The sequence below is a fragment of the Poecile atricapillus genome, chromosome 22, assembly GCF_030490865.1.
Source record: "Poecile atricapillus isolate bPoeAtr1 chromosome 22, bPoeAtr1.hap1, whole genome shotgun sequence".
NCBI lineage: Eukaryota > Metazoa > Chordata > Aves > Passeriformes > Paridae > Poecile > Poecile atricapillus.
The window spans coordinates 6,948,346-6,964,928 of NC_081270.1; the positions used below are offsets into that span (position 1 = coordinate 6,948,346).

Consider the following 16,583-nt stretch of genomic DNA (forward strand, 5'->3'; position numbering starts at 1 on the left):
TAAAAATTTAAAAATCTAAAAAATTTTAAAAATTAAGATAAATCTGTCCTAATGTGCCAGCATTAATGACTTTTCCTGCCTCCTGAGAGCTGGTTTTCAGCAGGAAGGTGCCAGGCTGGCAGATCCCTGCAGTCCCTGCCAGGCAGGATCTGCTCAACTGGAATTCCTTGGATGAGGCTGCAGCACCTGCCCAAGGTTTCTGCCTCCCTGCTGATGAGCTGGGCTTGCTTTGGGCTCTGGAAGTCACTGAGTGGAGCAGAGTAATAAACTCAGGAGGACAGGAGGCACATTGTAAGGTCATGGAGAGATTGGCAGCAGCTGAAACTCCTTTATGAGCCTTCCCAGGCCAGACTGGGGCTTTGCACACAAAGCACAATGCAGACTCTGTTAAAAACCTCATGGTTTTGTGCAGGTTTGAGCCAGGTGAAGGCAAGGAGGGATTGCAGAGAGGGACTGAAACTGGGTTAATCTTGCACAGCTTGCCCCAGCCTGGGTGATTTTTCTTTCCACCTTGTTGACATTGAAGAAGCCGATGGAAAAGCAAACGAAGGAAAAAGGCATCTGGAGATGGTTTTGAGCCTTTTTTTTTTTGCCTCTTTTTGCAGTAATTACAGCAGAGTTATGGTGACCCAGCCACATATTTAATCCCAGCCTTGCTAATCCTGTAAATGAGAGCTGTGAAGTTGAGGCCAAGGGCCTGGCTGTGGCTGTGGCCTCGGAGCAGGAGCTGTGCCAAGGAAAACGAGGATCTGAGCAGGGTTCCTGTCCTCAGTGCACCTTGGCCTGGGCTGCTGGGCCTTGCTGGCTCTGACTCTCCCCTCCCAAAGCTCCAGAGGGGAGATTCACGCTCCTGTCGTGGTTTTAGCAGCAGAACTTGGGTTCAGATGTGGTGCAGGAAGGCAGGAGCAGCTCCTGCACAAACAGGGGAAGCTGGGGGCACATTCCAGCCTGCAGGAAACTGCAGCCTCCACTGCCTCCAGCTGTTCTGTGCTTGTCCCCAGCTGGAAATTTACCTGCAGCTGCACCAAAACTCCTGAGTGCAAGGCTTGGACTTTGCTCTAAATCCACTTTGCCACATCACCCAAGCTCTGCAAGCTTCACTTTTCCTTTTTTTGATCAGCTCTTTGTGCAGCCTGCAATAAACCCCACCAAGAGTTGGTTTTAGTTACCTGTGGAATGGCATGTTCCAGTTTCACCTGACAGGTATCAGCAGTGTTTTGGGTAAATTTACACAGATTTGGTCAACTCAGCATTGATATTTGACCACCTTTGATATTAAAATGAGGGTAGAAGATGTCCTTGTGTTGGAGAGGAAGCTTCACAAGCTTGGTCACAGCTGGTGGCAGAGGTGCTTGGGGAGTCTGGTGAGAGCCATTCCCCCAAAATTGGGCCCAGTTTGGCTTCGTGGCTGCAAATGGGGAATTTTGTGAGTGCTGCTGGAGTGATTGACCTGGGTACAGGAACAGCCAGAGGAGCAGCTCAGGGAGTGTCACAGAGCTGAATAAAGCTCCAGAAATTGCTGCTCTCTGCAGCCACTAATGCAGGGGAGAGATTATTTCCCTGCTCCTGACACAAAAAATGGGGTTTTTTGTCTTTGTCAAGACCATTTGGGCTGGACTGGGACTGGGACTGGGACTGGGACTGGGACTGGACTGGGCTGAACTGGGCTGGGCTGGACTGGGACTGGACTGGTCTGGGCTCACCCTGGGGTTTGGCTGAGCCCAGCAGGCAGGTGTGGAATTAAGGGAATTAAGGTGTGGAATTAAGGGAAAGCTGCTCCTAAACATCAGCCTGTAGAGGGAATTTCCCCTCCCAGCAAATCCAGCAAAAATTGTTCTGCTGGAGCTGTGCAGCACCAGCCACAGGAAGGAACCTCTAAAAACCCCAACAACTCAACAAACCCCAAGTGTTTGTGGGCCATGGCTGATCCTGCACTCCATTAAACAGCCTCTTGTAACATCTGGCCTTCCAGAGCACATAAAAATGTTTTCCTTCTGGCAGCAGTTTTTATGGAGATGTAATAATATACTTTTTTTTTTTTTTTTTTTCTTTAAAAAAAAAATAATTCTATTTTCAGATTCTGCTTCTCAGCCAGGGAGCTGGGCCTGTGCAGGTGTGGAGGAGGCACAGGACAGCCCCAGATTTGGGCAGATTTGAGAGTTCCAAACTCCCCATGATGTGTTTGTGTAGTTCAGGTTTGCACTGTCCCTGCTCTGCAGCTGGATCCCTTCTCCAGGCAGCATCTCCATTCCATGGAAACAGTCTGAAGGCAAAATGAAACGTCCTGCTGCTCTTTCTCCTCCTCTTCCAGGTTATCCTTTGCCTTCGGGGCTCCAAGTAAATTACACGCTTCCCCAAGCCTGTTACAGACTTGGCTTATGAGAGGAAACCTGTGTTTTAAACCAGAGTTTTAAACTGTGCCCCGAGGGAGGGATAGGAACAGATGGATGAGAGAAGTCAGTGGGATTAGTGAAACCCTTTGAAGACTCCTCTTCCCACTGCATTTGTCTCCCAGTTTTGTTTTCGTGCTGTCTCAGCAAATCCTGCCGAGGTTCCTGGGTCTGATGATGATTGTGGAACAGCTTGGCCGTGTTTTGGGCACGATTTTCACCTCAGGAGCTGGGGAGGGTGGGATTTTCCCTTGGCTCAGAGCTCGGCAGGCCATGGGATGGGTGTTCCTGAGGCACAGTCAGATGAAATCCAGCTCCCAGTTCTGATCTTGGGGTGAAAGATCTCAGCTGCTTCAGGGCCCTGGTGTCACTGTGCTCTCCAGTTGTTCCAGCTCTGAATTCCTCCTGCAGAAGCCACCTGGCTGTTCCTCAGTGGGGAGGGGGTGGCTCTTCTGGGGGTTCTTTTCATTCCTGCTTTTTATTCCACCACATCTCAATGCCCGTGGTGAGCACTGGGGGTTTCTCAGTGCGTTCTCCACGCTGGAGGAGCTGCTCAGAGCCTTCTCCCAGCCCTGCTGGACACTGATTCCTGTGATGGATGGATCTGTGCTTTCCTTTGCAGATGGAGAAGGATGAGACTGTGAGTGACTCCTCTCCACACATAGCCAATATCGGCCGCTTGGTAGAGGTGAGTGAATTCTTCTGCCCAGATTTGGTCCCAAACCTCAGGATTTTGTTGCATTTTTCTTTACAAAGAATTTACTCATTGCTGTTTGTGGGTACAAAGCCACCCCTCTGCCCCTTGTCTCCTCCTCCCATTCCTAATTCAAATTAATTTGAATTCCCTAATTGAAATTAACAACTTCCTACCCCCATATTTGCTTTTGCAGCCACTTTTGGGAAGAATTATTTCGAGTCAGGTTGCTACACAGCACTGTCCCTTGGACCCAGAGTTGAGTGTTAGGAAATGCCCTGGAACTGGGTTTAGTTTTGGGTTTTGTGGCAGCACTGGAAGCTCAGCACGAGCTGCTCAGCACCAGTTTTCTGTTTCACTGCACTGTCCTGAAGGTGTTCCACATTCCCTTGATTTTTATAGCCAGGAAAGGAGGAAATCCTCAACTGTGGTGCATTTTTAGTGAACTGGGAACTTAAAGAAAGGCAACTCCTTCTTTTTGGATCCCTTTTTTAAAGCTGTTTGAGCAAGAGCTGCTTTGTTACAGGATCTCTCTCAGAGCTCTGTGGTGCAGCTTTAAGGAACAAATGAGAAATCCAAAGTGAGCCCTGAGCACAGAGCTGGGGACTGTTGGTTTTGCTGGAGGGCTGATTTGGGGAGGTTGTGCTGCTGGATTTTCCTTGCAGAGCTGGGGAGGAGCTGCCCTCTCGTGGTGCAGAGAATTCCACAGGCTGGGAAAGGCTGGGAATGCTCTGGGTGTGCTGCTCACAGGGGCTGAGCTGATTCAAGAGCTGCTGCTTTATTTTCCAGGACATGGAAAACAAAATCAGAAGTACACTGAACGAGATTTATTTTGGAAAGACAAAGGACATCGTTAATGGGCTGAGGTAAGGGAGCTGCAGGGGCTGGGGATCCTTTGCATCCCTGTGGTGCCTCCCCAGCCTTGAGCTGCTTTTTTTTCCCCCCTTCCCTGAGTTTTGGGATAATATTTGTTGTGTGGAGTCCAGGGATATCTTCTACTGCAGAAATGTGAAGAAATGTTTTAATCCCTTTTTCCCTCACCAGGAGCAAAACAGCCCAATTAACACTTGTGTTTTTGGATTATTGCTCATTAGTTTTATTCTTCACAGTCTTGCAAGCTCTACTTGAATTCTGTCTTCTCTTTCTGCTGTCCTTAAAAATAATCCCAGAATTAAGTCATGACGTGGGTGGTTTGTGGTGTTCAGGGTTTGTTTTAAATTCTGTCTTTCTCTCAACACCACTGGTCAAAATACAGTGTATGAGAAGAGATTAAATTCCCTGTGCCTTTCAGTAGGGGAATTGTGCTGTACATTTCAGCCCCTGCTCATTCCTGGCCAGGAATTGGACATGGAAATCCCAAGCTGGTGATTCTCCTGCTCACAAAGTACAAAACTGTGATCATTTTAAAGTTCAGAGAGACCTCCCAGGTCAGTGTGGGAATGTAGAATAACCACAGGGCACAGAGAAATGCTCTGCTCTTCCCTCACGCACTGAGATGTGGAAAAAGAGAGGAAAATGATGTTAATTAAACATTGGTGCTGCTGTGTGGGCAGAGGGAGCAGCAGGAGCTGTGGGAGAGGTTCTGAGTTCTGCTGCTCTGGGTTCTGCCCCAAGCCCAGGGTTTAGCCAGGAAGTTTTTATTTCCAGCAGAGGGAATCTGTAGTAGAATCTTTCTCTTGGGAACGTTGCCTTGAGCTGTTGTGGTCGAATCTCTGCTGTGTCTCCCCATCCCTCGCTCTGAGTCCTGGCCCCGTGTGATGGAAACACCCACAACACCCTCAGCCCTTCCCTTCTCACCTGTGTGTGTCCCCTTCTCCTCCCTGCTGCTTCCCAGAGCCCCAGCTCTGCGTTACCGACTTCTCCTGACTTCTCTTTTCCCTCTTTGCTCCCTGGTTTCCCACTGCTCTCTGTAGATCTATCGATGCTATTCCCGACAACCAAAAGTATAAGCAGTTGCAGAGGGAACTTTCTCAAGTGTTGACCCAGCGCCAGATCTACATCCAGCCTGATAACTAAACCAATCCAGGTACCCTCGCTGCCTGTGAGGTGTGAGCCAGCACTAAACCAGGACTCACCAGCCCAGCCCCTGCATGGTTCCGGGAAGAACTAACCCCTAATCCCGCAGGGAGCCGCCCCCGGGCTCTGTCTCAGCGCAGCCGCTGAACGCTGTGGTTCTTGTTTGAAATGTTTCCTCCTCCTCCTCCTCCTCCTCCTGGCTCTTGGAACTGGGGCAGGATTCACCACTTTGCACTCTGGCTTGGGAGCAGGGAAGGAGCACGTGGGCCTGTGCCTGGAGTGCTGTGGGATTGGGCTGCTTCAATCCAGAAGGTTTTTTTTTTTCTGGGTTTTTTACACCTGTGGTTCACCACTTCCATGAAGAAATTCCCTGTAATCCCAGCGTCCTCCCTGCAGAATGAAATCTTGGGAGTCTTGGAAATCCATTCCAGCCATCCAATCCATTCCAGAGAATGGAATCTTGGGAGTTTGGGAAAAAAAAAAAAGAGTCTGGTTCTTCCCATGATTTCTGAGTAAAGGTGTGCTCGTCCACACACCCGTCCCCGTGAGCCTGCTGGGTTTGGAATTTCCTTGGAGCTGGAGCTGCAGTCCTGCTGGAGCTCACCCAGACATTGCACAGCCTCCAGAGGGGTTTGTTGCTCGTTTGCTCTGGAGCTCTGAGTGTCAGGAGTGACTTACCCTGAGCCAGCTTAACCTTCCACTCCAGTTCCAGTTGTTTCAGACACATCCAGCTGACCAACCGTTTGTTGATAGTGGCCAAGAACCACTTGTTCAGCCTGTGACAAATGCAATTATAAATGTACATGTTTTTATTAAAGCAGCAGAAGTCTCCAGAGACAAGAGAATGGAAATACTGTTATAAAAATGGTAGGAAAATCACCACCACAAAGAGCAGCCTCGTTTACAGGAGACAGCAAGCAGGGAAAATGAGCTTGCTCTGAATCACAGAATCCCAGACTGGTTTGGGTTGGAAGGGCCCTTAAAGCTCATCCAATTCCAGTCCCCTTAGTGGAAATCTTCCACTAAAGGCTGTGAAATGTGGAGAAATTTCACAGGTGAAATTTTAGGTGGGGAGAAATCCTTCCCAGCTGGATCCTGCCACTTCCCTGTGGTAGCAGCTCTGGAAAGGTTTGGTTCTGGATAGAACCTGTTCCATCAGTTTATTTAAGAGGGGCCTTTTAAAAGTGGAAATTTCTTATTGTCTCAAATCAGAGGTTTTCCACAGGCATCTCCCAGGTGATTCCTGGAGCTTTTCCTCTGTACTTTGAGGCAAAGGGAAGCCTTGCAATAAATAACCTTGTGACAGTATCTCTGTTCCTCTTCAGCTGCTTTGATCACTCACTCCTTAGGGAAGCTACAAAAAAAAGGCAGATTGGAGAGCAGAACCTCTGGCTGCTTTTCCTGGGTGAACAATCCTGCAGAAGGGTCAGAGCTCCCCAGGCAGGTGGGGCTGGGTTTTCTCTGGACTTTGGGGGAGCAGGAGCACTAACCCCCCTCGCTGCGGGACGCTGGGCTCCTTCCAGTCTGTAACACCAAAGGTTGGGGATGTCCCTCGGCAGCTGTGGGTGCTGATCTTCACCAGAGCGAGTTCTGCTCCGTGTTCTGAGTGCTGCTGAGTGCTCACATCTCCTTCTGCTTCCCGGGCTCCAGCAGGCAGAGCTGAGCCTGGGCTGAGGGGCTTCTCCTTCCTCCTGCCTCCCACCCCTTCCCTCCCCTCTGACGCGCCTCTCCTTCTTCCCCGCAGGTCTGTGCAGACTTTTGCAGACAAATCAAAACAAGAAGCTCTTAAAAACGACCTGGTGGAGGCTTTGAAGAGAAAGCAGCAAAGTTAAAGAGTCCTGTCCGTGCTAACCAGCCATGCCATGCACTCGTTAGATTCCTTTCCTAGAGAATCATCCCCCGCCCTTTTCTGTTGGTCACGTCACGATTTGCATCCAATACTCTCCATGCAGCGCCATCCTCTCCCCATGAATAAAGCTGTACAAACTTTTTCAGTCTCTGAGGCCTACTTTGCACCACATTTTACTATCAAGACCTTAGGCTATGTTTCTGTAGAAGTTCCATGTGTTATTATTTTTTTTTTTTTCTTCTCCCCCCTCTTTCCCACCCTCTCCCATTTATATGCATCACCACAGATCATTGTTTGTCTTTTCCTCCCTCGACCCCTCCTGCCTTTTGTTACATTGGTGTAAAAAATGTAAAACAAAAATTTATTAAATACTGTGGTGTGTGAAAGAGGAAGAACTGGAAAAACAAAACAAAAAAAAATAGTAAGAAAATCTATTCCACGTATGTTTGGGGGCTGGGAACAGGGGCTGGCTGGAGGGAGGGAGGGAAGAGAGGGTGTTCCTTGAGCTTGTACCATACTGAGTAACCCAGATGTGCAGGAGATGGTGATTTGGAGACCTGCTGAAAGTTCTGCTCTTCTATAGCCTGGTTCCAAGGCGCTTTTCTGTCAATTTTTATGGAATGCAAAAGGGGTTTTTGTTTTGATTTTTTTTTTTTGTTTTTTTGTAAAGCTTAAATTGAATCTACATCTGATACTTGAGCCTCCATACTAAAAAAAAAATGGAAAAAAAGAAAAAAAAGAAAAAAAAAAAGACTAAAACAATAAAAACAAAAAAAATCCCAGGAAGATGTGTGATTGTGTCCTTCTTGTTTCTCTTTCCTTCCTTGGGTCACTTGGGGTTTGTTTTTTGTCCCACATCCAGAAATGTTTGTCTGGAAGGGGGTGTGATGGCCCTGCTGCCTCTCCAAGGTGCTGGGGTTGAGGGATGCTCCAGACACCCAGCAGATTTATATCCAGATTTATACATATATTTCATATTTAGGGGAGAAAGATCTGCCTGGCTGTGCTGGGTGTGCTAAAAACTCCTGATTTTTATCCTGATTCAATCCCAGTTATATCAGATTTAAGCCTGGGGGGTTCCTGTGTGTCCAGCCCTGGGCAGGGTGCTGGGGTGGCCGGTTCCTCCCATCCGTGCTGTCCCCAAAGCTCCTCCCTGCTCCCTGTGTCCCCTCCCAGGCCCTTGGGCACAGGGACCTGGCACAGCTTTGCCTGCTCCAGGTTTGGTTGTAGCAAACCTCATTTCAAGCCCATGAAGATCTGCCAGGCTCCTGCTGCCCTGGCTCTGGGAATTGCCCTCTGTTAGTCGGCACTGATTAATTAATGTGCTCTAATTTGCTTTGTTACCGTGAGCTGGGTCCCACCCAGACTCCTGCAGGTGGGCAGAGCTGACCCAGAGCCAGTGGAAGGGACATGGGCTGGGAAAGGATGGGATTCCCCAGGGAACACTGGAACTGTGCTGCTGTCTCAGGGTTCTGTCCCAACACCAACCTCCCCTGAAGCTGGAGACTCCTGGAGAGGTTCTCAGTTTCCCTCGGGGGTGGTTGTTCCTGCTCAGCCTTTTCTGCTTTAGCATTTGCCTCTGCAGAACCCCGAGCACAGGGACAGGGCAGCAGCGGTGCCTGGGGAGGGATGGGAACCTCGGGGGGAGCCTCAGGGATTCCCAGCCCCTCCTGAGGTGGTTGTGGGTGTGTAAAGCTCTGTGCTGCTCCATCCTGAGTAAAGTCAGAGTAAATCAGCTTTGTACCTAACTCGTGCTTCAGGTACACCTGTGGGGACAGACTGTGACACAGATAAATACAGATACAGATGTAAAATGGGCTTTTTCCTCCTCAGGGCTGAGCTGCTTTGTCCAGGTTTAGGAAAAGCCAGCATGTGACAATCACTCAGTGTTGTGAGGGGCAGAGATGAGGGATAAAAAACTGGATGAGGATGAGGATTAAAACTGGATAGGAATTGTTCTACAATTCCCAGGGAAAGACAGGAAAGGAAATGCTGCTGGCTTCAGGATGAGGTGAGCAGCCCCTTTGCCTGTGAATGGTGAATTAATCCAGTAAAAACCCACTCACTTCAAGGGGCTCAGAGAGACTGAAATCTACATTTCCTTTCTGAAAACAGCTGGCTCAGCCCCAAGCACTGGCCCAGCTGTGTTTGAGTGAACCTGCTGCTGGGCAGGTGGGCACTGAGCAGCTGGAACCCCATTTAATGTGAGATCCATTGGGTTGGTGTCCTCAGTGTGAGGACAAAAAGCAGAGCAACTTCCTTGGGAAGAACAAACGTCACGGACTGGCTGAGGAATCATAAATTAGTGCAAATGCAGCTAAAACCAAAAGGGACACGATGCTGGGGATCAGGGAGGGAGCAGGAGAGGCCAAAGGGAAGCAAAAGGAAGAGCTGATTGCAACTCAGGAAAAGGAAAGCTCTTGTTTTCACAAGGCCAAGCTGTGACAGTTTTTCCTGAAGGGTGTCCAAGCTTTGGTTGGTTTTTCCCAGGGAGACTGAGCTGCTCATGCCCAGCAGGAAGAGCTCAGCACACAGGAGAGAGCCTGGCTACACCTCCACTCTCTCCCCTGCTTCCCACCCTTCCCTGAGCCGAGTTCAGGGCCCCTAGAGGGGGATAAACTCATCAGTGCTGGGGATGAACTCAACAGGTTGAGGATAAACTCATCAAGTTGATAAATTCATCAAGGAGAGAGGGCAGGAACTGAAAACCAGAGTGAGTAAACGCAGGTCTTCTGCTGGGGAACAGCAATGGAGCAACTTCCCTAAGGAATCCGTGCAATTAAAATATGGGTGAGGCAAAAAATGAAAAGTCAGAGAAATGGGAGTGTGAGACTCGTTAGGAGCTGCCAGGAAAAGCAGCAAAACGAAACCAAGGGAGGCAGGTGGGGAAGGATGTGTTTTATAGGTGGGTGAGCCGTGCTAATTAAAAGAGGTGTGGAGTGAAGGCTTTGGTTCTGCTGCTCCTTCCCCACTGGATTCCTTTTCCAGAAGGAGCTGAGGGGGAGTTGTGAGGTCACAGTGGTGCTCGTGCCTGTGGCAGCTCAGTCATCCCTGTCCCCTCCCCACGTTTTTCAGCACCAAGGAAATCCCAGATCACCCCTGGGAGACGCAGCCGTGACCGGGCTCAGCTGTGGGGAACCGGAGCAGGGAAGAGCAACTGAGCCATCCAAAAATTCCCTTTTATCCTGAAAGCATCACTGAGGCACGAGGTGTCCCAGCAGTGTCCTCTGCCACCGCCTGGGCAGCACAACGGGCTCGGGGCCTCTTCGGCCAGGAGCCACCAGGATGGAGGGGCCAGTCTGCCCAGCCCTGAGGCCACCTTCCTCCTCCTCCTCCTCCTCCTCTCCCTGTGGGGCAGGGCCCTCTGTCAGCTCTCTGGGCTCTCATCCTGCTCCCCAAGGAGAGCATCCCTCTCCTCCAGGGATCTGGGCCGGCCTTTCCGATACGCCAGGAACTGGAAGGAGATCTGGGGATCTGTCAAGGCTCTGCACTCACAGCGTGGGTCTCAGGGTCCTGTGTCACCACCCCGAGTTTGTGCCAGGAGAGGTGGGAACGGGACAAGGAGATGGATGCAAACCAGGGGCTGAGGCCAGTGCAACACCACAAATCAGCCACAGAACAGCAGCAGCAGCACAAATCACCCACAGAGCAGCAGCAGCACAAATCACCCACAGAGCAGCAGCAGCACAAATCACCCACAGAGCAGCAGCAGCACAAATCACCCACAGAGCAGCAGCAGCAGCACAAATCACCCACAGAACAGCAGCAGCAGCCTTGCCCTGCCCATTCCACTCCCTGCAAGGAGCACAAGGATGGGATCCCAGCCCAGGGGAAAGGATACAACCAGGTCGAGGGCCAGGACGCCCAGGCTGCCCACGAGCCAGGGCAGGTGGTGCAGGATGTAGTCACCTTGGCCCTGGCCTGGCTCTGGGTTCTTCAGGAGGACGCTGAGGCCGTACAGGGAATTCCCCAGCATCACCAGGGCAAAGAGAGAATAGGAGACACCGCTGGTGGATTTCCTCTTGTACTGGGGAAAGAAGGAGAGGAGCTTGGGTGCAGCTCTCCTAAATCTCTCTACAGTGTGATATTAATCGTCCTCTCCCCCAGCATTAAAAAAAGAGAAGTGGTGACAGAGCTGAGAGTTTTTTAGTTCCCCCTTGGCTTGTAAATAACACAAATGAAAGCCCCACCCTCAAAATATTGGTAGGTTAAAGGGAGTGGAGAAAAATAAATACAGAGAAATAGTCCCTTATGGAATAATCAGAGATGGGGCCTGGGACCTCTGAGCAGAGAGAAAGGTGATCTCCCTGAGGAGAAAGGAGAATCCCCAGGGGAGAAAAGAGATCCCCAGGGGGAGAAAAGAGATCCCCAGGGGGAGAAAAGAGATCCCCAGGGGGAGAAAGGAGAATCCCCCAAGGGAGAAAGGAGAATCCCCAGGGGAGAAAGGAGAATCCCCAGGGGAGAAAGGAGAATCCCCAGGGGAGAAAGGAGAATCCTCAGGGGTAGAAAGGAGAATCCCCAGGGGAGAAAGGAGAATCCCCAGGGGAGAAAGGAGAATCCTCAGGGGGAGAAAAGAGATCCCCAAGGGGAGAAAAGAGATCCCCAGGGGAGAAAAGAGATCCCCCAAGGGGAGAAAGGAGAACCCCCAGGGGGAGAAAGGAGACTCCTCAGGGGAGAAGAGATCCCCAGGGGGAGAAAGGAGAATCCCCCAAGGGAGAAAGGAGAATCCCCAGGGGGAGAAAGGAGAATTCCCCCAGGGGGAGAAAGGAGAATCTCCAGGGGAAGAAAGGAGAATCCCCAGGGGAGAAAGGAGAATCCCCCAGGGGAGAAAAGAGATCCCCAAGGGGAGAAAGGAGAATCCCCAGGGGAGAAAGGAGAATCCTCATGAGGAGAGAGGAGAATCCCCAGGGGAGAAAGGAGAATCCCCAGGGGAGAAAGGAGAATCCTCAGGGGAGAAAGGAGATCCCCAAGGGGAGAAAGGAGAATCCTCAGGGGAGAAAGGAGAATCCTCAGGGGAGAAAGGAGAATCCTCAGCCCCCTTGGAGTGACAGGTGAGGAGCCCCAGGGTCCCAGGCTGGGCACTCACGTTGGTGCAGATCTGGGGCACTCGGGAGCACAGGTAGAGCACGGAGGAGATGGAGCCGATGGTAAATCCAATGATTTCAGTCCTGGAGAAAGGCTGCAAGGCAGGGGCGGGGACAGGGACAGCCCCCGTGCTCAGAGCCCCAGCACGGCCACACCCAGCGCCGCGTGTGCCCGGCTCCCCTCCTCGGGATAATTACAGCTGATAATTCTATTTCACTCTGCCACAGGAAAATAGCCAGTGCAATCTGTTTCAAGGGGATTTGGGTTTATTTGCCTTGCTCGGAGAGGTCCTTTTCTATTGCCAGAGCAAAATTATTTTGCAAACCTACCCTCAGTTTCAGCCAACTGAGTTAGCTTACTGCACTCCCTTGCTTGATTTTCAATAATATATATAAATGTGGATAATTGAAAAAAGAATTAAAGGGGAGAAATCTTGCAAATTTCCTGAAAAGAGGAACCACATTTTTTTGGAGACTGTTCATCCTATGCAGCTACCTGAGATAAAGTCTGTGTGCAAACAGAGATGTGGGAAATGTGAGGCTTGCTGACTCTTGAGCAGGCCCACAGAAGTGCTTGAAGTTTGAAGTGAAAATGCCCTGAAATGTCAGAAATCCTGCAGCAAACTCTTCTTGAATTTTGGAGGAAAAAGCTCTCCTTCCAGTGTCACCTTCCTAGACTGTAACAGTCTCCCAGAGAACAAATTGGTCCTAAAACAGGAACAGCCCCTAACCCCAAAACACGTGGAGGGGTCCAGGGTGGATTTTTGGGATCACAGCATCCAGCAGGACGTCCCCAGCCACACCTCCATCCCATCTCCCAGGTTTAGGAAGTGGCTCACCTTTGTTCCAAGCTCATCCCCGGGGGCTGAGAGCAGAGATCTCCCTTTGAAGGAGGCGGGATCCTCGGTGCTGGCCCTGCCCAGGAGGGAGAGGCTGGCCAGGGACCCCAGGGAGAGGAACAGGAAGGCAGAGTTGATGGGAGCAGGGACTGCAGGGAGTCAGACACAGCCTGGTTAGGGAGAACCCAGCAATCCCCAACAGCCCTGGCTGAAGAAACCTCCAAACTCTCCCTTATCTCACCAAAGGATGGGGCAGAGGCTGCTTGCTGTGATTTATCTCCAGAGATGTGCCCAATCTGTACCTCATCGGGGAGGAAACTGCTCCTATCTCGGTTTCTTTGGGTTTAGGGCTCTTAAAAATCATCCCCACTAGAAAATTTCACTGTCTTAAATCACTCTCAAATCCCTGCCAGAGCAAGCCCTGCTGTGGCTTATTTGTTAGTAGTAATTTCTTATTTTTCAGTAATTTTTAGTGATAATATTCAATAAACAAGCTCTCCAGCTTAACAATGGGTCAAATATCAATTGGTTGCTCACTTTACATGTCTTTACCAAGTTAAATAATTATCCCAGTCCCAAGGAGCAGTGCTGGAAAGGAGATTTTCTATTTTCTCTCACTGTTTAAGCCCTGCAAGAGCTGCTCAGGTTCCCTTTTCATGCCAGGAGCTTCCCTGTCAAGGGTGGAGCACTGACCCCGAAACAGCCAGAAAACTTCCCCCTTTCCCTCCCAGCACTGCCTGAGTCAGGAGTTCTGTGCTTCCCAGCTCCCAGGTGGAGTCACCGTGTAACTCTGAGGGATTTATGGATTTCTGTGCCCAGTGAGGCTCATGCTGGGGGTTGTTTTCAGCCTGGACACCGTGAGGGGGCTTGCAGAGTCTGCAAAAGCCCCAATCCCAGACTGTAACTGTTGGTTTTGGCTCTCCTAGGGGCTCAAATTATCAAAAAAACCCTGAAAACAAAACCAGCAAGCAATAAGAGGCATCTGATTACTGTGCCTGGAATCTCCCTGGGCTCCCAGAGCCCCCTGCAATCCCCCCTCTCTGTCCCCAGCCCTGCCCCAACTCACACGCTCTGGCCCCGTTCTTCACCCGGTAGTAGCAGTAGAGGGAGAGCATCCCCAGGTCTGCCAGCACGTAGTAGATGGCCGTGTACACCTGTGGGGAGGGGACACGCTGGGGACACCCACGGGGACCTGGCTGGGCTGGGCTGGTCCCACAGCTGCTCCCCTGCTCTCCCTGGGGGAGAGGGGAGTGTCCTGGCAGGGAGAAGGGAGCAGCTCCAGAGGGAGAGGAAGGAGTAACTCAGGGGGTGAAGAAGGGAGCATCCCTGGGAGAGAAGGGAAAACACCAAGAGGGGAAACAGGGAGCATCCCTGGGAGAGAGTGGATCACACCCGGGGGAGAGGAAAGGGAGCAATTCCAGGATTGGAGGGACATCCAGAGCAATGCTGGATAAAGCAGCTTCCAGCCCCTCCCTCCTCCCTGGAGCCGGGGTGTTTGGGAGCCAGCCCGGCCCGGTACCTGCAGGGGCAGCTGATCAGCCAGGAAAGAACCGATGAGGTTGAGGAGGTCTCCGCCCAGCCATCCCAGCAGGAAATAGATGGAGAGAGCCTGGTCCATGATGCCTGTCCTGCAGGCCTGGTAAAACTGCCTGCAGAGCATTGGGCAGAGGCACAAACATCACCCTCAGCTGGTTCAGCACTACCTGGGAGCCATCCCCAGGATTCCTGCGGATCCCCAGGTGGGAAAAGCAAGGCCACAGGCTCCCGTGGCCCCAGGGAGCTCCTGAGCCCCACTGGTGCTCACCGAGTGGGAGGAGCAGGGAAGACGATCCCTGGCTTCTCTCTGATTGCGAAAGAACCGTGACTCCTCACGTGCCCCTTCTGCCACCCTGGTGTCAGCACTTCCCATGGGGACATTCCTTCTGCAGTGTGACCTGTCCTGCCCGCCCTGCACGTGCCTGACGGCGACATTCCTGACACGGCAACAACGCCACGGCCACCACCAGGCTCTGGGGCTGTGCTGCCTGCTCCCCTCACCCCAAATCTGCCGAGCCCTCGCTGCTCTGGGGAGGGAATTTAAGAATTCTGGCAGCTTGGATTCTGCCATCCCCCAGAAAGGGCTGCCTGGGATTTGGGAGCGATACTCTGGGATTTGGGAGCAGCACTCCGGGATTTGGGAGCAGTACCCAGGGACTTGGGAGCGGTACCCGGGGATTTGGTAGGAGTACCCAGGGATTTGGGAGCAGTACCCAGGGATTTGGGAGCAATACTCCATGATTTGGGAGCAGTACCCAGGGATTTGGGAGCAATACTCCATGATTTGGGAGCAGTACCAGGGATTTGGGAGCAGTACTCCGGGATTTGGGAACGATACTCCATGATTTGGGAGCAGTACCCCGAGATTTGGGAGCAGTACTCTGGGATTTAGGAGCAGTACCCAGGGATTTGGGAGCAATACTCTGGGATTTGGGAGCAGTACCCAGGGATTTGGGAGCAGTACTCACGGGAAGGCTGCAGCGATGAAGCAGGCGATAGAGCCCAGCCCCAGGACGATGCTGGCGACATCCCGGCTGTCCTGGGCACACTCATTGAACACATCCATGATCCAACGGGAGCCATTGGGACAATCAGAGAGATTCCCAAAGGGGAGACCACTCCAGCGCCGTGCAGCCATGGAACCGCCGGGATAACGCTGGGAAAAAGGGAATAACACAGGGAAAAATTAATAACACCGGGAAACGTCAGATCTGGGTGAGGGACAGGGCTGTGGCTCCTCCGGGTGCTGGCTCACGATGGAAAAATTGATCATTAGTGAATAATACACTTTTATAGGCCTTGGGTTTGCTGCCAGCCTGGCAGGGTTTAGCCTCAAAGGAGAAACAAGAAATGAAGGAAGAAGCAATAAAGAAGAAATAAGGAGAAAAAAGGGTTAAAAAAGGAAAGGGGGGGAAGGGAGGGAAAAAATAATAAAGAAAAGGAAAGGAAAAAGAAAATGAAAAGAAGAAAAAAGAAAAGGGGAAGGGGGAAAGGAAAAAAAAAAGAAGAAAAAAAATAAGAAAAAATAAGAAGAAAAAAGAAAAAAAAAAGGAGAAGAAGGTGAAGAAAAGAAGGAGAAGATAAAAAAAAAAGGGGGGGGGGGACGGGGGAGAATAAATAAAAGAAGCCGAAATCCAACCCAACCTGTCCTCGCAGCACCGGCACTCGCCTCCTCACCGACGCGCTTCGGAACTTTATTTTTCCTTGAAAACCCGCTCTTTTTGACACTTGGGCTATTTTTCTTTGCAAATCCACTCAGACACCCGCCGGGTTTCCTTTGCCGCTGTCCCAAATGCTGCCGGGTTTCCTTTAACGCCGTCCCAAACCCTCCGCTCTCCCCAGTCCTGCCGCTCCTCTGCCGCCTCAGCCGCTTCCTCAGGAACTTTTCACAGCCGCGCGGCGTGAAACCAGCGAGCTTTTTCACAAAGCCGCTGCTTTTCCCCACACGCTCCCCTCGGGTTCCCGGCTGCGTTTTTCCCAAAGTCGCCGTTTCTGCCGAGCTCGGGCTGCTCGGGCCGGGCCCGGCTCTCTGAGGGGCCCGGCTCCGTGAGGGGCCCGGCTCTCTGAGGGGCCCGGCGGTGTGAGGGGCCCGGCGGTGTGAGGGGCCCGGCTCTCTGAGGGGCCCGGCTCTCTGAGGGGCCCGGCTCTCTGAGGGGCCCGGCTCTCTGAGGGGCC

General features: G+C 51.5%; 2 protein-coding genes across 4 annotated transcripts in view; one reads left to right on the forward strand and one right to left on the reverse strand.

Moving 5' to 3' along the window:
• The window catches only part of CAPZB (capping actin protein of muscle Z-line subunit beta), a 53,797-nt gene extending 46,062 nt beyond the window's left edge, over positions 1 to 7,735 (forward strand). The window contains exons 7-10 of one of the 2 annotated variants that reach the window (XM_058855363.1): positions 3,013 to 3,078; positions 3,874 to 3,950; positions 4,998 to 5,110; positions 6,845 to 7,735. In XM_058855363.1, coding sequence (XP_058711346.1) covers positions 3,013 to 3,078; positions 3,874 to 3,950; positions 4,998 to 5,100 — 246 coding nt within the window. In that variant the 3' untranslated portion in view covers positions 5,101 to 5,110; positions 6,845 to 7,735. The remainder of the gene's footprint in view (positions 1 to 3,012; positions 3,079 to 3,873; positions 3,951 to 4,997; positions 5,111 to 6,844) is intronic. The other variant, XM_058855364.1, reaches the window with a different exon arrangement.
• Positions 7,581 to 16,500, reverse strand: SLC66A1 (solute carrier family 66 member 1). Of its 2 annotated transcripts, XM_058855358.1 has the most exons (8): positions 16,053 to 16,500; positions 15,377 to 15,564; positions 14,392 to 14,521; positions 13,939 to 14,026; positions 12,873 to 13,021; positions 12,036 to 12,128; positions 10,791 to 10,976; positions 7,581 to 10,415 (listed from the first exon to the last, which is right to left on the reverse strand). In XM_058855358.1, the coding sequence occupies exons 2-8, from the start codon at positions 15,544 to 15,546 to the stop codon at positions 10,317 to 10,319; spliced, it is 915 nt and encodes a 304-aa protein (XP_058711341.1). In that variant the 5' UTR covers positions 15,547 to 15,564; positions 16,053 to 16,500; the 3' UTR covers positions 7,581 to 10,316. The 2 variants fall into 2 exon arrangements, with proteins under 2 accessions (XP_058711341.1, XP_058711342.1); XM_058855359.1 differs by lacking the exons at positions 15,377 to 15,564; positions 16,053 to 16,500 and adding an exon at positions 14,677 to 14,825.
• Positions 16,501 to 16,583: the final 83 nt, after the last annotated feature.

Bases quoted from the DNA above. Each gene is read 5' to 3' on its own strand.
- SLC66A1 (XM_058855358.1), bottom strand. From the start codon at position 15,546: ATGGCTGCACGGCGCTGGAGTGGTCTCCCCTTTGGGAATCTCTCTGAT. The intron at 13,022-13,938 runs GTGAGTTGGGGC...GACTCCCTGCAG, and splicing joins GAAGAACGGGGCCAGAGCGT to TCCCTGCTCCCATCAACTCT. The intron at 10,977-12,035 runs GTGAGTGCCCAG...TTCTTTCCCCAG, and splicing joins TGCCCCAGATCTGCACCAAC to TACAAGAGGAAATCCACCAG.